A 20,696-nucleotide genomic window follows, 5' to 3' on the forward strand; every position below is an offset into this window, starting at 1 on the left:
GACCTATCCCAAAGAAATTTTTCCGATCAAACTTTTTCTTCTTTTTTTTTTATTGTTGTGGGGGCCATCAGGGAGGTGCTGGGGGGGTGGTGGGGACAGGCATGAAGTACCACAGGGCACGACACTCAGGAGAGCACCAGCAGCTCGCCCCCTGGAGGTGGAGGCCTGGCCCAGACCAGTCACATAACAGCGGGGGACACACAGATCTTTATGTGACTTGGAGCTGGCAGACCATGAAACACTCTACAGTGCAGGGGACAGGGAGCAGCCAGGCCCTGGGGCCCATGTTCCCCCAACACTGGCCGAATCGGGCCCAGATTCCGCAAGTCCAGGGCCTGCAGGTCCTAGTCGCTTATTTCTGCTTCTCGTGGGCCCACTGCTCCGGGGTGAGGGTTTTCTGCTCAAAGGCATGGATATGCTGGAGCTCTTCCGAGAGGCAGTTGTTAACGAGCCTGGGGGGGAGGGGCAGGAAAAGATGGGCACGGGTTAGGAAGAGGCTCAGGCGAGCAGAGACCGAAGGTGTCCCCAGGTCTCTGGCCTGCGTATAGGGACGAAGAATGCCCCTGGGGGGCATGGAAGGCGACTCTGGGGCGTGTAGCCAGAAGCGAGGGGGGTTTTGAAGAATGGGGGGACACGGATGGAGGGGATCTCGGGGTCTCACCGGTGTCTCTGAAGCAGGGGCTTTCCCTCGAACTTGGACGACACTACGAGGACTCGGAAGCTGGCCGCACAACGGTCGCGAGTCGTGTCCTCCACTTCCTACAGGGGCGGCATAGGGTGCTTGGGGGCCGTCCGCGGCTCCCGGGAGCCCGCTCCCCCTCGTGGGCAAGCCGGGGCAGCTCCACTCACCACGTGGTCGGCCTCCAGGTCCCGCTGCAGCTTCTCGCGGAGGTAGTCGACGCTGAGGTTCATTGTAGCAGCCCAACGAGGGCGGCAGCCCAGCGGGGAATGAGACCCCCTAGCTCAGACCACGCACCACCACGCTTCCGCCCTTACTGAGGCCACTTCCGCCGAAGCATCTACTTCCGCCCCTAGGGAGGCGGGTGTAAGCACGGCACTTCCGGCCCCGGCCAGCCGAGCTTCCACAGTCTCGCGTCTCGGCGCTGGCGGTCAGCGGGGCAGGGGGTCAGTCGGCACGAGGGCGGGTCAGCCGCCTAAACGGACTCGTTAGGGTTCAGACACCCTCGCTGCAGCCGGGAGAGGGAACACGAACCCGCGCTGCTGTGGCTTTTAGGCCACCTCGGGGTCGTCCCAAGCACTTGCCCACAACACGAGCATCTCGCGGCCCCCGCCCATCCCTTCCCGGGCTCGCGGGCTCGGCGGTCCACCCCAGGCCGCCTCCACCCCCAGCTTCGGCCCTCGACCCCACGCCTCGCCCCCGATGAGCCCCGCGGGGGGCTTCTTTGGCGTCTACCTCCTCTACTGCCTGAACCCCAAGCACCCGGGCCGCGTCTACGTGGGCTTCACGGTCGACCCAGCGCGTCGCGTGCAGCAGCACAACGGGGGCCGCAAGAAAGGCGGGGCCTGGCGGACGAGCGGGCGCGGGCCCTGGTAAGAGGGGCGGGTCTCGGCCCCGGGCGGCGGGGAGGCGTGTCGGGGGCGGGGCTGAGGAGCTCGGGCTGGGCGGGGCGGGGGCCGGCTTCTCTCGGAGCTCCGTGGGAGCCCGGGAAGGGGTGGGGAGGCAGGGACCCGTGATCGGTGTGGGGGTCGGAAGGGGGTGTTAGTCCGGTGTTGGGGGGAAAAGAAGATAATTAAGCTGCCTGCGACCGGGTTGGGGAGACACCTTCCCTATAGACGCAAGTCTAAGGCCTGAGCCTGAGCGCTAAGACTGCGGGGAGGGGGCTTCCCTTGCACAGGCCGACCCCCATTTCGAACCCTGGCACCCAGGTCCCCCGAACCCCGCCAGCAGTGATCCCTGAGCGCAGAGCCAGGAGTAAGCCCTGAGCACGGCTGGGTGTACCCTCCCCCAACACAAAAAAGAAAATAAATAAACATTAGAATTTATTTATTGAGGTAGCTTTAGGTGACAAGGGTGTAACTATTTATGTGTACAATATTTCCACATTATGGGGACCAGAGAGAGAATGCAGCGGGGAGGGCGCTTGCTTGGCATGGTGGCTGACCCGGGTTCAGGACCTGGCACCCCATAGGGTCGCCCAGCCCTGCCAGGAACGATTCCTGGGTGCAGAGCCAGGTGTAAGCCCGGGGCACCGATGGGTGTGGCTCCCAAACGAACAAAAAGGTCTCTTGGCTAGGTGAGTGCAAGGATTCTGGTGGATTGAGGGTTAGATTGGCATGTGGGCACGTGGCGCACTCACTGGCTGCCCTTCCCTTCTGCTCTCCCAGGGAGATGGTGCTCATCGTGCACGGCTTCCCTTCAGCAGTGGCCGCCCTTCGGGTAAGACAAGTCCGAGGTGGGGGAGAAAAAGCAGTGGGCGCAGGCATGCCCTTGCATCAGGAGGCCTGGGTTCCGTGGCATAGCACCCGAGCACTGCCCGGAACGACCCCCTGCCCATCCCCACCCACTCCCTTAAGAAAGGACACAGGAATGGACCTGGGGGTGGCAGGGATGTGCGGACACTTGGGACCATCCCCCACCTCGGTGTGGGGGACAGGGGGCCTTTCCTGGGACCGTCTGAAACCTGGTCCTGTCTGCCCCGCAGTTCGAGTGGGCCTGGCAGCACCCGCACGCCTCGCGCCGCCTGGCACACGTGGGTCCCAAGCAGCGCAGCGAGGCCACGTTCGCTTTCCACCTGCGCGTGCTGGCGCACATGCTGCGCGCGCCGCCCTGGGCGCGCCTCCCGCTCACGCTGTGCTGGCTGCGCCCCGACTTCCGCCAGGAGCTGTGTCCACCGCCGCCGCCGCACATGCCGCTGGCCTTCGGGCCTCCGCCCCCGAGGCGCCGCGCCGCCCCCTCTGCCCAGCCGGCCCGGGACCCGGACTCCGAGGCCCGCTGTAGCCTGTGTGCCCGCGAGCTGCAGGTGGGGATGGTGCCCGCGCTGGGAAGGTGTGTGGGGGGCCCTGAAGACTTGACACTCTTTGACCACTCTGCCCCAATATACCATAGCACATTTGGGCAGCTCTTGACCCCTTCCGGCTCAGGAGCGCCACTTCCACCCGCGATTCCTCTTGTGCGTATCTTTTGGAGAAGAAAAGCCTTCCGCCACCGCGTATTCTCTGCATACCAAGCCCACAGGGCAGGCAGCAGCTAGCTGAGTGGCAGGCCAGGCCGAGCAGGAGGAGATGGCTTTGTGTCCTAGCCCGGGCCACGGGAACCGCCCCCCCCCCCCCCCCACAGAGAACTGAGTGAAGGACCAGCTCTGTCCCTGGGCGGTATTTTGTCTCTGTGCCTCAGTGGCCTTCTTTGCAAACTGCAGATGGGCAGCAAAGTGCCTGAGCACAGGGTGTTCCCGATAGTGGCCTGCGTCAGCGGCTGCCCACCCGCTCTGCCCTGCCCCGCCTGACAGGATGAAGAGGGGCCCCTGTGCTGCCCGCACCCCGACTGTCCCCTCCGCGCCCACATGATCTGCCTGGCAGAGTTGTTCCTGCAGGAGGAGCCTCAGCAGCTGCTGCCCCTGGAGGGCGAGTGTCCCGGGTGAGTCCTGCCGCCTGCCCCGGGCCCGGCCGGGAGGAGGCTCGTGGGCCTGACTGCGTGTCCCCGGGCAGCTGCAGGAACTCGGTGCTGTGGGGAGACCTGATCTGGCTGAGCGGCACGGGCCACCAGGAGGCAGAGGACGCTGTGGAATTCAAGGAGGTGAGAGGGGGTCTGGGTGCCACCTCCCTGCCCCAGAGCGCCAGGCGCCGCTCACCCCCCTCTCACCCCACAGGCACACTGGACAGACATGCTGGAGACTGACCAGCCCCCGCACCCCTGCACCTGACCCTGTGCCCTCTAGACCTGACTCTCCTCCCCCTACATCTGCCCTCTGCCCCCAACCTGCCCCTCGGCCTCCTTAGTCCTGACCTACCCTCTTCCCATTCCTTTTCTGCCATCCCTGCTCATCTGAGGGGTGTAAATATGCATTTTTTACTCAGTTCAATAAAATTTCTGAATAATGGGGTACTTGTGATGTTTGCCGGGGGAGGAGCGAAGTGGCGGGGCCCACAGGGATGTGGAGGAGAGAGGGAGGAGGGATGAGGCTCTTGGCGGCGGCAGCGGTGCTGAGGACCATGGTGCCAGGGATCCAGCCTGTGCCCTCAGTGGCCAGGACATGAACCCAGAGTGCCTGGCACTGGGCCTGGAGCCAGCAGCAAGGTGAGCCCGGCCTTTCCCATCCCCCTCCTGCCCAGCCCAGCCAGTACGAAAGGGTGCGGGGTGGACTGAGGAACAAGGCCCCCCCAACTGCCTGGCCCCTTTTTATCTAGTTCTGGTCATTCTCTGGACGTCTCCCCGGTGAACCCACAGTTGGGTTTTCAGGCCAAACTAAGCCTGGATGCTGAGGTGGTCGGTATTGGGCCTCGCCCCCTAGTCCCAAACTCCACCCTTTCCTCCCTGGAGGGCAGCCAAGTCCCAGGGCACGCCATACCCCTCCCACCCTGGACCTACAAGACAGCCGCTCCTGAGGCGGCCAGGCAGACTCCGAAGTCCGCGCCCTCCGCAGCGGAACCTAGAGGTCAGGTGAGTGTGGGGCGGGCGCCGGGCTCCCTGCTGCGCGGTCCCTGGATGTCCTGTCGTGGTGACCAACTCCAGCCCTCTCCTCTGCTCTTCTGTGTCACCCCAGATTTGTTACTTGACATGCCAGGCTCTGGTTCCCAAAAGCAGCCCTATTGCTCAATGTCTATTTGTCCCCGAGCTAAGACGAACAGTGGCTGGGGAGGTGGGATTCTGGTTCCCGCGGGACAGGAGGTGGGCAGACATGCAGCCCCCCACCACATCCCATCCTGGGTCTCAAGGAGGGCCCCACAGAAGAGCACCTGGGAGTGGGCTCGGAGCCAGATCAGGTGTGGGAAGAGAGGAAGCTGGTTGGCAGAGTAGCAGCAGGCAGGCCCCGAGCTGTCTTCCCGGGAACCCAAAGCATGTTCTGGAGCTTCCAGAGTAGCCGTCAGGGCACTGCCCTCCCAGGGAGGTGGAACTGCTCAGATGTATAGGCTGGCCGCTGGTATTGTGAAGAGCTCAGCGAGTAAGCCAAAGTACAGTGGGAGTTGTCACAGGCTCCACCGCCCATGGGCCAGCAAGCAAGGGCAAGCCACCAGGCTCTCAGCCACAGGCCCCGAGCTTCAGCACAGGAGGTCTGGTCCTGGACTCCGGGGAAAAGAGAAGGTTGTGTTTTTTTTTTTTTTTTTGCTTTTTGGGTCACACCCGGCAATGCTCAGGGGTCATTCCTGGCTCTACACTCAGGAATGACCCCTGGCGGTGCTCAGGGGACCATATGGGACGCTGGGAATCGAACCCGGGTCGGCCGCGTGCAAGGCAAACGCCTTACCCACTGTGCTATCGCTCCAGCCCCCGAAAAGAAAAGGTTTTAAAACAAAATAAGAATTCGGGGCTGGAGTGATAGCACAGCGGGTAGGGCGTTTGCCTTGCACTCGACCAACCCGTGTTTGAATCCCAGCATCCCATATGGTCCCCTGAGCACCGCCAGGAGTCATTCCTGAGTGCATGAGCCAGGAATGACCCCTGTGCGTTGCCGGGTGTGACCCAAAAAGCAAAAAAAAAAAAAAAAAAGAATTCATGGGGAAGCCCACAACCCTGCAGGTCCGAGGCACGGGTGAGAATACTCCTGTCATTTTTTTTTTTTTGGGTCATACCCAGTGATGCACAGGGGTTACTCCTGGCTCTGCACTCAAGAATTATCCCTGGCGGTGCTCAGGGAACCATATGTGATGCTGGGATTCAAACCCGGGTTGGCCGTGTGCAAGGCAAACACCCCACCCGCTTGTGCTATCACTCCAGCCCTAGAATCCTGTCCTTTTCACTCGAGCTGCGGGGCTGATTGTCTAGTGGGTAGTGGGTATGGCAGTTTGCTCTGCACACTGCCCTTCTGGTATGATTCCCAGCACCCCAAATGGTCCCCCAGTAGAGCCAGGAGTGATTCCTGAATGGAGATGAGCAGTAAGCCCTGAGCGTAGCTGGGTGTGACCCAGCAACAGGGACAAAATTTCCACGCTAAGGACATAGCACTTGTCCTGGGTGTGTGAGGCCCCGGCTCTGATCTCCAGCACTGCAGGTAAAAGCATCCAGGCTGTCCCAGTGGCTCAGAGAGGCGCAGCCCGACCCCTGACACGGCAGCATGGAGAAGACCCAGGATGTGACCCGGCCGCCGCTGGAGTACGTGAAGGGGGTCCCCCTGATCAAGTACTTCGCAGAGGCGCTGGGGCCTCTGCAGAGCTTCCAAGCCAGGCCCGATGACCTGCTCATCAGCACCTACCCCAAATCTGGTAGGTGACAAGGGCCGCCACCCTCTTAGGGACTGTGTTCCCCACTGGCCCCTGGGCTCGAACCCTCAGCACTGGTACCTCTTTCCCCTCCTCCAGGCACCACCTGGGTGAGCGAGATTCTGGACATGATCTACCAGGGTGGCGATCTGGAGAAGTGCCGCCGGGCCCCCATCGTTATCCGGGTGCCTTTCCTCGAGTTCAAATTGCCAGGGCTCCCCTCAGGTGTGCGGGGGATCGGAGCCGTCTGTGTTTGTGTGTGTGTGTGTGTGTGTGTGTGTGTGTGTGTGTGTGGCTCAAATCGTGAGCCCTTTCCCTGTGCTTGCTTAGGGATGGACACGCTCAAAGACACACCAGCCCCTCGACTCCTCAAGACGCACTTGCCCCTTAGCCTGCTCCCCCAGACCTTGCTAGACCAGAAGGTCAAGGTGAGTGGCAGAGGCAGCCCGAGGCGGCTGTGGGGGCAGTTCGGCTCTGACCATCTTCTGACCGACAGCACTGCCAGTGAGACACCCTTGGGCAGAGCTGAGAGCAGCGGACTCGGGTTGTTCCAGGGCCCCAAGGGGTAGGGCCAGGTGCCCAGCACACCTGAGGCTTCAAGGATGACAGAGTCAGGCCCAGGACAACAGAGCAGGGTTCAAATCCGTCAGCCACCTTTGCCCCCAGGTCCCTCTCACACGCTTCTGGACCCATATTTCTGCCGGCCAGGATGCTGTGGCGGGGGTGGGGGGGAGAGTGGAGCACTGCTCCTGCCTCACATGCTGGGGGCTGATGGAGCCAAGCTGGATCTTCTTTCTGCCTTCCCAGACTGTCTATGTTGCCCGCAATGCAAAGGACGTGGCCGTATCCTTTTACAACTTCTACCGCATGGGCAAGATGCACCCAGACCCCGGCACCTGGGACAGCTTCCTGGAGAAGTTCATGGCTGGGGATGGTGGGTCTCGGGAAAGCCGCTGGTACTGGTGGGCTTGGACAACAAGGGCAGCCTAAATAGACGCCCATGTGCCATTACCCCCCCGCCCCCCACTCCCCAGTGTCCTACGGGTCCTGGTACCAGCACGTGAAGGAGTGGAAGGAGCTGAGCCACACCCACCCGATTCTCTATCTCTTCTATGAGGACATGAAGGAGGTGAGCGGGGCTGGAGGCAGGGGGGCGGGGTGCCTCTTGGTCAGACATCCCCTGTTAGCTCCCAGTCAGTGCCAGTCACGGGAGACCCTCCATGTCCTCACTCACAAGGAACCACGGCCGCTGGTTTCAGGGGCAGGGTCTAGGGGACGGCGGCGCCAGGGAGAGGTGCCAGTGTCCAGGGGCGGGAGGGAGTCCCCAAGCGGAGAGCGCCGGAACCCCTGGAGTCAGAGAGGGGTCTTCCTCCGGCCCACACCTCCGTGGCCCTGCTGCTTCAGAACCCCAAAAGGGAGATTCAGAAGATCCTCGAGTTCCTGGGGCGCTCCCTGCCGGAAAAGACTGTGGATTACATCGTCGAGCAGACGTCCTTCAAGGAGATGAAGAAGAACTCCATGAGCAACTACATCGACATCCCCACTGAACTCATGGACCACAGCATCTCCCCCTTCATGCGGAAAGGTCGTCCCTGCCCAGGGTGGTGTTTTGGGGACCCAGGGTGTGGGCGGAGCAGCCTCTGACCTCCCGCTCGCCCCTTTTCCTCCAGGCATTGCAGGGGACTGGAAAAACACCTTCACCGTGGCCCAGAACGAGCGCTTCGACGCCGACTATGCCGAGAAAATGGCCGGCTGTGGCCTTCACTTCCGCACGGAGCTCTGAGGGAGCCAGGCGGGGAGAGCCTGGGCGGGGTGCGGGGAAAGCCCAGTCCCTGCCAGAATAAAGCACGGCTGTGCCAAGCGGAGCCCTGACTGGAAGCAAAGAGATTGTGGAGCCTGCTGGGAGCGCCCCAGTATTCTGGTTCCCACCTGCTGGGGCCGGGTGGGGAGGGGCCTGGTGCAGTGACACCTGGAGCCTCAGGCCGGGTGGGAGAGTGTTTATTCAGTCACATCCCCTCTGGGCACCCTGTGTGAGCAGCCGAATCGGGAGGTCCAAGCGTTCTTCACTTTTTCTTGGGCTCCTTACAAGCCACGACGTATCTCTGGGCCACATTGAGGGGCAGGGAGTAGCCGTCTGCGTACGAGGTGTCTTCAGACAGGACAGAATAATCACCCTCGTCCAGGCAGGCAACAGTAGGGCTGGTCAGAACACCCTGCTAAGGGGCTTGAGCAATAGCATAGTGCGTAGGGTATTTGCCTTGAAAGTGTCCGAGCGGTTCACAGCATTCACAGCATCCCATATCGTCCCCCGAGCACCACCAGGAGTAATTCCTGATTGCAGAGCCAGGAGTTACCCCTGTGCAATGCTGAGTGTGATCCAAAAAAAAAAAAAATAGAGACAAAACTGAGGAGACAGTAGGAAAAGCTCTGTGGCTCCTGAGCAGAACTGTGAGTGGCGGTAGGCAGAACTAGCGGTGACGGAGGAACAGCTCAGGGTCACCCAGGTGGCCCATGGCAGGAGCTGACTCAGCTCAGCAGGCAAGGGTTACAGGGAACTCCTTTCTGAAAGCTGTGTCCTAGGAAACTTCTGGAGTTATGTCTACAGGGGTTCTTAAGAAATGGGTAGAACTTGGCACTTTGCTAGAGGAAGGCGTCTTGAATTGTCCAGGACCCATGGAACTGCCTGTGGAATGTTCCAGCAGCACAGACCATGCACTGGCTGATGATTCTCGCCCACTGCCAACCCAGTTCGAGACCCCAGCAAACCTGGAGAAACACCACGTGCTTGGGCCGGGGCCAAAGTACAGCAGGGAGGGCGTCTGCCTTGCATGCGGCCAATCCAGTTCAACCCCCGGCACCGGGTATGGTCCCGCACCTGCCAGGGGTGATCCCTGGGCTCCTCCGGGTGTGGTGAAAATAAACCAAAAAATATGTCCCATGGTTCCCAAGGCCTCCATGTCAGGGGCAGGAGCCAGAGAGAACACAGAAGGCCGCGTCACATGCTGTCCCTGGGCCCACCCAGCGGAGCTCATCAGAGGGAGAGTGGGGGCAGAGAAGAGTGGGCTGGGGTAAGACAGGGCGGGGCTGTCACAGCCAGCACAGGCTCGAGGGGTGGGGGCGGGCAGGGGACAGGCAGGAGCAAGCCAGGAGGCCACAGAGCAGACAGTGCAGGGCTGTCCGGGGCTGTGTTCTCCGCACAGGTAGGCCACAGGATGGGAGCTATGATGGAAGTGGTTCTCCAGCCATGCTGGACATCAGAATGCCCTGGGGAGTGAAAGGAATTCCTGTTGTCTTAGGCAAGAATCATAAGCAGCGGCTGGAGCAATAGCATAGCGGGTAGGGCTTCTGCTGCTAACCCGGGTTCAATCCCCAGCATCCCATATGGTCTTCCCACCACTGTCAGGTGTAATTCCTGAGTGCAGAGCAAGGAGTAATCCCTGAGCATTGCTAGGGGTGACCCAAAGAAGAAAAAAAATCACATGTAGATGCCAAAGCTTAGTGGGCGTGACGAGCGCGGGAGAGGACATCCTCTCCAACTCTCCCACTTTCAGTTACACCTCGGAGAAGCGCAGTAACCTGACACAGGGGAGATGCGAGAGAGACCGTGTGATTGGTTCCGGGGTCACATCAGCAGTGCTCAGGGGCTACTTCTGGCTCAGTGTTTAGGGGGGCATCACTCCTCAAGGCACTCAAAGAACCGTTCAGTGGTGGGGATTGAAGCCCAAGCCCCAATATACAAAGTGTGTGCTCAGCCCACGGCTTTCTCCAGCCAGGACTGTGTGAGCCCAGAGACAGTGTCCGGTGCTGGCCTTCTGCAGCTGCCGAAGCATCCCTGAATCTAACGGTTTGGAAACACCAGACAGGCCCCAGGAAGTCTAGGATATCCCACATGCCTCCCACAGGGCTGCGGATATGCTCAAGTAGGAGGGCACATAAATTACTTTGTGTAAACCCACCCGTGTGTAGCCCTGGGTTATCGTTCGCACTGCATGGCCCCCAAGCACTCTGGGCACGGCCCCAGGACAGTAAGAAGTCATGGAGATGGGGCCAGAGCGGTAGTACAGTGGGTAGGATTGTACAGTAGGTAGGACATCGGCCTTGCCCACGGCCAGCATCCCATATGGGATCCTGAGCACAGACCACGTACTGGCTGATGATTCTCACCCACTGCCAACCCAGTCCCGACGCCAGCAAACCTGGAGAAATGCCACGTGGTTGGGTCGGAGGCAAAGTACAACGAGGAGGGCGTTTGCCTTGCATGTACCAACTCTTTCAATCCCTGGCAATGGTCCGGAGCCGGCCAGGAGTGATCCCTGAGCACAAGGCCAGGAGTAAGCCCTGAGCCCTGCTGGGAGTAGGCCCCAAACAACAAAGGGTCAAGGTGACAGAAGGCAGAGCCGAGCTGGGGACTGGTCGTGCAGAGACGAAGAAACCAGAGAGGCCTGGAGACGGGGAGCTGGGGCCCCGGGGAGCGAGGGGCTGAACCCCGAGTGTGAGCACACCCGGTCTGTGATTCTCCCCCGCAGCTGTCACCTGGGCCTCTGAAAAGCAAGACTTTTACTCTGGAATAGTTTAGCTGGAAGGGATAAACTCAGAATACGATCTGTAGACAGATTAACAGTTTAATCTGGTGTCAATGTGCCAATTTTGAAAAATGCACCCGGGTTGCAGCAAAACATACTATTTTTTAGGAAACAGACGTATTTAGAGATCAAAGGGCATCCTGTCTGCAGCACGCAGAGTTCAGAAAATAAAAATGTGTGAACATCATGCTGGGGTGTTAGCACCTAGAGCAGAGTCCCCTACAAAATCTGAAGTCCCTTCCCTTGTTGCTCTCACACACTGTTGTCTTCACATACACTCGGAATGTGGACTGGGGACGGGGACTGAACTCTCGGCCTTACACTGGCTCTCTGCCTCAGGACAATCTCGGGTCCAAAGGGCACACAGGGAGCCTGTGCAAAGCCCCGTTTGCTCTCTGGTACTGCAGGCATTCCTATCCCAGCACCAGCAAACCCTACTGGGAATTAAAAAAAAAAAATGCATGGGACCAGGGAGCTTGTTCAAAGGGCTGGAACGCCAGCCTGGCATAGATGAGGCATGGTCTGACCTCCAGGTGTGGCACGCCTACACTGCTGGGTGTAACCCAGTAGCCATCAGATGGACTTGCGGCAAAAGTGTCAGGTCTGGATTACTGGGCAAAGGATCACCAGGAGTGGCTCTTGGGGACCCGAGCACGACGGGGGAACCTCCTCCAACACTGAGAGGATAAGAGAATGTGGCCAATGTTACATTTGTTAGCATCTGAAAAAATAGTAAAAAGAGGAAGTTAACTCAATACCAATATCCGATCTCTACCCCAATTAAAAATCAGAACTTCTGGGCACTGCAAGACTTAAGAACCAAGTAAGTGTGTGCTGTCACCACACAAGTGTGGACCTGAGCCAAGGAACCCGTCAGCAGCGTTCATGGAGTCCTGCGTGCCCGTGCTCCGACGGGGACAATCTGTACCCTACGGTCACTGCAGCGAGCCGAGGAAACAGGGTCAGAGAACCTTTACTATCGTGGAGCCACACCCTGCAGAAGCTGGGATCGAACAGGGACACCCCCCACCCACTCTTGCCTTCCCTTCTGCAATCTCCCCCACCCTGGGAAATTTACTATTGAGAGAAGGCAGTAGTAGTTTCTGGGACTGGGGCAGTCCAAGACTTAAGGTGTTTGCCTTGCACAGGGCGGTACCACCAGGAGTGACCCGAGCAGAGAGCCAGGAACCGCCCAAGCACTGCCATAGTGTGGCCTGCAGGGCTTCCCCTCATACAACAACTGTAGCACTGTAGCACTCTCGTCCTGTTGTTCCTCCATTGGCTTGAGCGGGCACCAGTAATGTCTCCATTATGAGACTTCTTGTTACTGTTTTTGTCATAACGAATATGCCACAATTAGCTTGCCAGGCTCTGTCAAGCTCTGCCGTGCAAGCGGGATACTCTTGGTAGCTTGCCAAGCTTTCCGAGCGGGACGGAGGAATTGAACCAGATCGGCCGCATGCAAGGCAAACGCCTTACCCGCTGTGCCATTTTTCTGTCCAACAACAATAAAATTAATAAGTTTATTTCTTCAGGGGAGAATAATAGTACAGTGATTAGGGTGCTTGCTCTTCACCTGGTTGACCCAAATTCGACCTTTGGAACTCCATATAGCCCCCTGAGATTGCCAGGAGTGAGCATAGAGCCAGGAGTAAGTCCGAAGCACTGCCAGGAGTGCGCCCCTCCCTCAATAAACAATTTTTTTTTTGCTTTTTTTGGGTCACACCCAGCTATGCACAGGGGTTATTCCTGGCTTTTGTACTCAGGAATTACTCCTGGAGGTGCTCAGGGGACCATATGGGATGCTGGGAATCGAACCCGGGTCTGCCGCGTGTAGGGCAAACGCCCTACCCGCTGTGCTATTGCTCCAGCCCCCTCTGGATTTCCAGATAATAAACAGATTTCCCCCCCTATATTTAAGAATCAAAAAAGCTAGGGCTGAAGAGATTGTCTAGTGGGTAGGGCAGTTGGCTTTGCACACTGCCCTCCTGGCGATTCCCTGCACCCCAAATGGTCCCCCAGTAGAGCCAGGAGTGATTCCTGAATGCAGAGGAGCAGTAAGCCCTGAGCGTAGCTGGGTGTGACCCAACAACAGGAAGAAAGTTTCCACACCAAGGACGTAGCATTTGCCCTGGGTGTGTGAGGCCCCGGCTCTGATCTCCAGCACTGCAGGCAAAAAGCATCCAGGCTGTCCCCTGTGGCTCAGAGGGGCGCGGCCCGAAACCTGACACAGCATGCCTCTGCACTGTAGTCCTGGTGCTGAACTCAGTGGGCCCAGGGGGTCAGCGGGGCCCAGCACGCCTGCCATGTCGGCCTGACCTCCCCGTGGCCATGGCCGCAGTGAGGAATCTGCTCTGGAAATGAGCTGACTGGCATCACCGGTGCGGTGTTCGAGGACACACGGGCCGTGTGCTCCCCCTGACCCTGGAAACAGCGAGTCTCCAGGCGTGCCTGAGGCTGGCTGCTGCCAAGGCAGCCTCAGGGAGGGCCGTTTGTCTCCGGCATTCATGTGGAGCCCAAGGAAACCGGAGGCAAGTAAGGGAGGAAGGGGAGCCGGACCCAGCTGCCTCCCGGCCAGAGTTTACAGCCCGACATCACGGCTGGTTCTGGCTCTGCGCCCTGGGGACCACATGCGATGCCAAGAATCGAACCAGAGTCGAACTAAGCCACGTGGAACGCCAGTGCCTTTGCCCTGTACCACCTCTCCGACCGGGAGTCGGATTCTTCTACCCGACAGCAAGATTTGTTTCATACTGGGTTTGTCTAGAGTGGCCTCATTTCCTGGAGGTCTGAATCTGTCTCTTAACTATTTCCTTTCATATAGGATTCCCAGGATCCCATATGGTCCCCTGAGCACAGCCAGGGGTAATTCCTGAGTGCAGAGCCAGGAGTAACCACTGAGCATCGCCAGGTGTGACCCAAAAAGCAAAAAAAAAAGTTCACGGCTAAAAAATGCTATAATGTGAACCTCAAGTGAGCCATCTTTATGCTGGTGGAGGTTTCAGTGAATCAACATTGTTTTTATTGAAAGCAATTTAGAGAGATGTGAATGGGCATGAGAAAGCAGTGTGGGGTACACACGTGTCAGGAAGAGGCTCAGGCGAGCAGAGAGATCTGCCCCAGACCTACCCCTCGGCCTCCTTAGTCCTGCCTACCCTCTTCTCATTCCTTTTCTCGGCCATCCCTGCATATCTGAGGGGTGTAAATGCGCATTTTTTACTCAGTTCAATAAAATTTCTGAATCATGAGGCACTTGTGATTTTTCCCGGGGAGGGGGGAGGAGTAGAGGTGGCGAGGCCCACAGAGGTTCGGAGGAGAGAGAGAGAGGAGGGACAAGGCTCTTGGTGGCAGCAGAGGCGCTGAGGACCACGGGTGCCAAGGATCCTGCCCTCAGTGGCCCGGGGCATGGGAGACTCACCCTTACTACGGCTCACTCCCCTCGACCACTCAACTCCACTTGGGCCCAGGGTAGGGGGCTGCTCCCCCTAATGGGGCCTGGGGCCAAGCCCAGACTTTACTGCTTGCAGACCCTGTGGCACTCTGGGGGCAGTGCCCCCTCCCGCCCGCCCCAGGAAGGCAGGGAGCGGGGCTCATTAGGCAGCAGTGTTTGCTCCTCTCACTGCTGCCCCCCGCGCTGCCAGGCTGGCCCTGTGGCTAGTGCCAACAGCTTCTTAATTACCCGGCACCAGGGCCACGGGGTCCTGAACCCAGGGTGCTGGGCCTGGAGCCAGCAGCAAGGTACACCCGGCCTTTCCCCTCCCCGCCAACATGGCCCAGCCAGTACGAAAGGGCGCGGGGTGGACTGAGGAACAAGGCCCCCAAACTGCCTGGCCCCTTTTAATCAAGGTCTGGTCATTCTCTGACGTCTCCCCGGTGAACCCACAGTTGGTTTTTATCAGGCCAAACTAAGCTGGATGCTGAGGCCTCGCCCCCTAGTCCCAAACTCCACCCTTTCCTCCCTGGAGGGCAGCCAAGTCCCAGGGCAAGCCAGACCCCTCCCACCCTGAACCTACAAGACAGCCGCTCCTAGGCGGCCGGGCAGATTCCGCAGTCCACTCGCTCCGCAGCAGAACCTGGAGGTCAGGTGAGTGTGGGGCGGGCGCCGGGCTCCCTGCTGCGCGGTCCCTGGATGTCCTGTCGCGGTGGCCAACTCCAGCCCTCTCCTCTGCTCTTCTGTGTCACCCCAGATTTGTTACTTGACATGCCAGGCTCTGGTCCCCAAAGCAGCCCTATTGCTCAATGTCTATTTGTCCCTGAGCTAAGACGAACAGTGGCTGGGGAGGTGGGATTCTGGGTCCTCCCTGGACAGGAGGTGGGCAGACGTGTAGCCCCCCACCCCATTCCATCCCGGGTCTCAAGGAGGGCCCCACAGAAGAGCACCTGGGAGTGGGCGTGGAGCAAGAGGCAGATGTGGGAAGAGGAAGCTGGTTGGCAGAGTAGCAGCAGGCAGGCCCCGAGCTGTCTTCCCGGGAGCCCAAAGCATGTTCTGGAGCTTCCAGAGTAGCCGTCAGGGCACTGCCTGCCAGGGAGGTGGAACCGATCAGATGTATAGGCTGGCCGCTGGTATTGTGAAGAGCTCAGCGGGTGAGCCAAAATACAGCGGGAGTTGTCACAGGCTCCACCGCCCACGGGCCCGCGAGCAAGGGCGAGCCACCAGGCTCTCAGCCCCACGCCCCGAGCTTCAGCACAGGAGGTCTGGTCCTGCACTCCGGGGAAAAGAGAAGGTTTTAAAACAAAACAAGAATTTTATGGGGCAGAGCAGAACCCTCCAGGTCTGAGGCCCAGGTGAGAATACTCCTGTCCTTTTCACTCAAGCTGAGGGAATAAAGAGATTGTGTAGAGGGTAGGGCAGTTTGCTCTGCACACTGCCGCCCGGTTTGATTCCCTGCACCCCAATGGTTCCCCAGTAGAGCCAGGAGTGATTCCTGAATGCAGAGGAGCAGTAAGCCCTGAGCATAGCTGGGTGTGACCCAACAACAGGAAGAAAGTTTCCACACCGACGACGTAGCACTTGCCCTGGGTGTGTGAGGCCCCGGCTCTGATCTCCAGCACTGCAGGTAAAAGCTTCCAGGCTGTCCCAGTGGCTCAGAGAGGCGCGGCCCGACCCCTGACACGGCGGCATGGAAAAGATCCAGGATGTGACCCGGCCGCCGCTGGAGTACGTGAAGGGGGTCCCCCTGATCAAGTACTTCGCAGAGGCGCTGGGGCCTCTGCAGAGCTTCCAAGCCAGGCCCGATGACCTGCTCATCTGCACCTACCCCAAATCTGGTAGGTGACAAGGGCCGCCACCCTCTTAGGGACTGTGGTTTCACTGGCCCCTGGGCTCGAACCCTCAGCACTGGTACCTCTTTCCCCTCCTCCAGGCACCACCTGGGTGAGCGAGATTCTGGACATGATCTACCAGGGCGGTGATCTGCAGAAGTGCCGCCGGGCCCCCATCTTCATCCGGGTGCCTTTCCTCGAGTTCAAGGGGCCAGGGCTCCCCTCAGGTGTGCAGGGGATCGGGGCTTTGTGTGCGCGTGTGTATGTGTGCATGTGTGAAGCTCGGACTCACGAGCCCTTTCCCCATTCTTGCTTAGGGATGGACACGCTCAAAGACACACCAATCCCTCGGATCCTCAAGACACACTTGCCCCTTAGCCTGCTCCCCCAGACCTTGCTGGACCAGAAGGTCAAGGTGAGTGGAAAGAGGCTGCCCGGCTCTGACCATCTTGTGTCTGGCACCAGTGAGACGCCCTTGGGCTGAGCTGAGAGCAGCAAACTCGGGGTATTCCGGGGCCCCATGGGGGTAGGGCCTGGCACTCGGCACATCTGTGACTTAAAGGATGACAGAGTGAGGCCCAGATAGCAGAGCCGGGTTCAAATCTGTCGCTGGGGGCTGATGGTGCCAAGCTGAAGCATCTGTCTGCCTTCCCAGACCGTCTATGTCGCCCGCAATGCAAAGGACGTGGCCGTCTCCTATTACCACTTCTACCGCATGGCCAAGGTGCACCCGGACCCCGGCACCTGGGACAGCTTCCTGGAGAATTTCATGGCTGAGAAATGTGGGTCTCGGGAACGATGCTGGTGGTGGTGGGCTGGGGAGGCAGGGGCAGCCCAAACTGATGCCCACGTGCTGTTGCCCCCCGCTCCCCAGTGTCCTACGGATCCTGGTACCAGCACGTGAAGGAGTGGAAGGAGCTGAGCCAAACCCACCCGATTCTCTATCTCTTCTATGAGGACATGAAGGAGGTGAGTGGGGCTGGAGGCAGGGGTGGGGGGGAGCCGCCTCGAGGTCAGATGTCCCCTGTTAGCCCCCAGTCAGTGCCAGTCACGGGAGACCCTCCCTGTCCCCACTCACAAGGCACCATGGCCGCTGGTTTCAGGGGCAGGGTCTAGGGGACGGCGCCAGAGAGAGATGCCAGTGTCCAGGGGCGGGAGGGAGACCCCAAGCGGAGAGCGCTGGATCCCCTAGAGTCAGAGAGGGGCTTCCCTCCGGCCCACACCTCCGTGCCCCTGCTGCTTCAGAACCCCAAAAGGGAGATTCAGAAGATCCTGGAGTTCCTGGGGCGCTCCCTGCCGGAAAAGACTGTGGATTACATCGTCGAGCAGACGTCCTTCAAGGAGATGAAGAAGAACACCATTAATGACTTCAAGAACGTCCCCACTGAAGTGATGGACCAGAGCATCTCTGCCTTCATGCGGAAAGGTCGTCCCTGCCCAGGGTGGCATTTTGGGGACCCAGGGTGTGGGCGGAGCAGCCTCTGACCTCCCGCTCGCCCCTTTTCCTCCAGGCATTGCAGGGGACTGGAAAAACACCTTCACCGTGGCCCAGAACGAGCGCTTCGACGCCGACTATGCCGAGAAAATGGCCGGCTGTGGCCTTCACTTCCGCACGGAGCTCTGAGGGAGCCAGGCGGGGAGAGCCTGGGCGGGGTGCGGGGCAAGCCCAGTCCCTGCCAGAATAAAGCACGGCTGTGCCAAGCGGAGCCCTGATTGGAAGCAAAGAGATTGCGGAGCCGGCTGGGAGTGCCCCAGTATTCTGGTTCCCACCTGCTGGGGCCGGGTGGGGAGGGGCCTGGTGCAGTGACACCTGGAGCCACAGGCCGAGTGGGAGAGTGTTTATTCAGTCACATCCCCTCTGGGCACCCCGTGTGGGCAGCAGGAGTCGGGAGGTCCAAGCTTCCTTCACTTTTTCTTTGGCTCCTTACAAGCCACGATATATCTCAGCCACATTGAGGGGCGGGGAGTAGCCGTCTACATACGAGGTGTCTTCAACCAGGACAGAATGATCATCCTCGGCTGGGCAGGGCAACAGGAGGGCTGGTCAGAACACCCTGCTGAAGGGAAGGAGCAATAGCACAGCGGGTAGGGCATTTGCCTTGAACGTGTCTGAGCGGTGTCGATTCACAGCATCCCATATGGTCCCTCGAGCACCACCAGGAGTAATTCCTGAGTGCAGAGTCAGGAGTAATAACCCCTGTGCAACCCCGAGTATGACCCAAAAATGAAAAAAAAAAAAAAAGACTAAACTGAGGAGACAGTAGGATAACCTCAGTGGCCCCTGAGCAGAGCTGTGCGTGGCCGGGGCAGAGCCTGCAGTGACGGAGAATAACTCAGGTCGCCCAGGCTGCCCATGGCAGGAGCTGACTCAGCTCAGCAGGCCCAGGCTTCAGGGAACTTCTTTCTGAAAGCTGTTTCCTAGGAAACTTGTGGAGTTATGTCTACAGGGGTTCCTAAGTAATGGGTAGAACGTGGCACTTTGCTAGAGGAAGGCGTCTTGAGTTGTCCAGGACCCAGTGGAAAGGCCTGAGGAATGTTCCAGCAGCACAGACCATTCATGGCTGATGATTCTCGCCCACCGATAACTCAGTCCGAGACCCCAGCAAACCTGGAGAAACACCATGTGGTTGGGCCGGGGCCAAAGTACAGCGGGGAGGGCGTCTGCCTTGCACTCGGCCAATCAGGTTCAATCCCCGGCACCTCATATGGTCCCGCGCCTGCCAGTGGTGATCCCCGAGTGCAGAGCCAGGAGTAAGCCCTGAGCTCCTCTGGGTGTGGCCAAAACAAAAAAAGAAAGAAAGAAAGAAAGAAAGAAAGAAAGAAAGAAAGAAAGAAAGAAAGAAAGAAAGAAAGAAAGAAAGAAAGAAAGAAAGAAAGAAAGAAAGAAAGAAAAAAGTCCCATGGTTCCCAAGGCCTCCCTGCCAGGGGCAGGAAGGAGCCAGAGAGAACACAGAAGGCCGCGTCACATGCTGTCCCTGGGCCCACCCAGCGGAGCTCATCAGAGGGAGAGTGGGGGCAGAGCAGAGTGGGCTGGGGTAAGACGGGGCGGGGCTGTCACAGCCAGCAGAGGCTCGAGGGGGCAGGGTCGGGCAGGGGACAGGCAGGAGCGGGCCAGGAGGCCGCAGAGCAGACGGTGCAGGGCTGTCCGGGGCTGTGTTCTCCACGCAGGCGGGCTGCAGGATGGCAGCTATGATGGAAATGGTTCTCCAGCCCCGACAGGTTCCTTGACTCAGGATCACAGACTTGTGTGCTTGTGAGGTGACAGCACACCCCGCAGAGCTTGGGATCAAACAGGGCCCACCCGCCACGTGCCAGCCTTTCTGCTATATCCGCCCCCCCATGCAACTTACTATTGTAAGACGGCAGTAGTACTTTCTTGGCCTGAGGCCAGGGCTGGTACCAGGAGCAGAGTCAGGACCCGCCCAAGCACTGCCACAGTGTGGCCTGCAGGGCTTCCCCTCATACAACAACTGTGGCACTGTAGCACTCTCGTGCTGTTGCTTATCGATTTGCTCGAGCAAGCACCAGTAACGTCTCCATTGCGAGACTTCTTGTAACTATTTCTGGCATAACGAATACGCCACAGGTACCCTAACCAGGCTCTGCCATGCGGGATACTCTCAGTAGCTTGTAGGGCTCTCTGAGAGGGTCGGAGGAATTGAACCCAGGCTGGCTGCGTGCTAGGCAAACGCCCTACCTGATGTCATCACTCCGTCCAACAACAACAACAACAAAATTAGTAATTTTTTTTCAGGGCCAGAGCAATAATAGTACAGTGGATAGGGTGCTTACTCTTCACCTGGTCGACCCAAATTCGACCTGTGGTATCCCATAAGCCCCCTGAGCTTGCCAGGAGTGAGCACAGAGCTAGGAGTAAGTCCCAAGCACTGCCAGAGTGCCCCCCACCTCAATAAACAGATTTCCCCCCCTACATTTAAGAATCAAAAAAGTTTGGGCTGGAGCGATAGCACAGCGGGTAGGGCATTTGCCTTGCACACAGCTGACCCGGGTTCGATTCCCAGCATCCCATATGGTCCCCTGAGCACCACCAGGAGTAATTCCTGAGTGCAGAGCCAGGAGTAACCCCTGTGCATCACTGGGTGTGGTTTTTTCCCAAAAAGCAAAAAAAAAAAAAAAAAAAAAAGAATCAAAAAAGCTTCCTCTCATCCCGTTGGCTCTCCCAGCCAGAGTCTGGGTCCCAGATCTGACAGCCAGCCTGCAGCACCCCTCAGGGCAGTGCCCCCAGGAAGCCCAGCCCATCTGGACAGCAAAAAGGACTCCTGCTGACATTCCCACAGAGCTAGGCCCCCAGCCCTGAGTCCCCTCCCCAGCCCCAACCCCACTGGCCAATAACAAGGGGCCCAAAGTAGTTCAGGGTCTTTAACAATAACCCAGGTTCATGGAAACAGATTCTGGGACATTTGCTTGGTTTCTGGCCGCACGCTGTGGTGCTCAGCGCTCACTCCTGACTGCATT

The 20,696-nt window shown here is 59.0% G+C and overlaps 4 protein-coding genes across 5 annotated transcripts; 3 read left to right on the top strand and 1 right to left on the bottom strand.

Moving 5' to 3' along the window:
- Positions 1-37: 37 nt before the first annotated feature.
- BOLA2B (bolA family member 2B) lies at positions 38-1,522 on the bottom strand. The gene is made up of 4 exons (XM_004622718.2): positions 1,415-1,522; positions 850-1,031; positions 662-759; positions 38-452 (listed from the first exon to the last, which is right to left on the bottom strand). The coding sequence occupies exons 2-4, from the start codon at positions 910-912 to the stop codon at positions 353-355; spliced, it is 261 nt and encodes an 86-aa protein (XP_004622775.2). The 5' UTR covers positions 913-1,031; positions 1,415-1,522; the 3' UTR covers positions 38-352.
- SLX1A (SLX1 homolog A, structure-specific endonuclease subunit) lies at positions 1,181-4,025 on the top strand. The gene is made up of 6 exons (XM_055136179.1): positions 1,181-1,551; positions 2,347-2,398; positions 2,664-2,981; positions 3,468-3,595; positions 3,667-3,754; positions 3,828-4,025. Exons 1-6 carry the CDS (start codon positions 1,382-1,384, stop codon positions 3,879-3,881), a joined length of 810 nt encoding a protein of 269 aa, XP_054992154.1. The 5' UTR covers positions 1,181-1,381; the 3' UTR covers positions 3,882-4,025.
- A 458-nt stretch (positions 4,026-4,483) lies between these two features.
- Positions 4,484-8,252, top strand: LOC101539223 (sulfotransferase 1A1-like). Of its 2 annotated transcripts, XM_055136177.1 has the most exons (8): positions 4,484-4,618; positions 6,160-6,378; positions 6,475-6,600; positions 6,706-6,803; positions 7,183-7,309; positions 7,410-7,504; positions 7,780-7,960; positions 8,046-8,252. In XM_055136177.1, exons 2-8 carry the CDS (start codon positions 6,231-6,233, stop codon positions 8,156-8,158), a joined length of 888 nt encoding a protein of 295 aa, XP_054992152.1. In that variant the 5' UTR covers positions 4,484-4,618; positions 6,160-6,230; the 3' UTR covers positions 8,159-8,252. The 2 variants fall into 2 exon arrangements, with proteins under 2 accessions (XP_054992152.1, XP_004622274.2); XM_004622217.2 differs by lacking the exon at positions 4,484-4,618 and having other exon boundaries at positions 5,739-6,378.
- A 7,636-nt stretch (positions 8,253-15,888) lies between these two features.
- On the top strand, positions 15,889-17,920 carry LOC129404278 (sulfotransferase 1A1-like). The gene is made up of 7 exons (XM_055136178.1): positions 15,889-16,226; positions 16,322-16,447; positions 16,538-16,635; positions 16,876-17,002; positions 17,095-17,189; positions 17,466-17,646; positions 17,732-17,920. The coding sequence occupies exons 1-7, from the start codon at positions 16,079-16,081 to the stop codon at positions 17,842-17,844; spliced, it is 888 nt and encodes a 295-aa protein (XP_054992153.1). The 5' UTR covers positions 15,889-16,078; the 3' UTR covers positions 17,845-17,920.
- Positions 17,921-20,696: the final 2,776 nt, after the last annotated feature.

The sequence above is a fragment of the Sorex araneus genome, chromosome 4, assembly GCF_027595985.1.
Source record: "Sorex araneus isolate mSorAra2 chromosome 4, mSorAra2.pri, whole genome shotgun sequence".
Taxonomy (NCBI): Eukaryota; Metazoa; Chordata; class Mammalia; order Eulipotyphla; family Soricidae; genus Sorex; species Sorex araneus.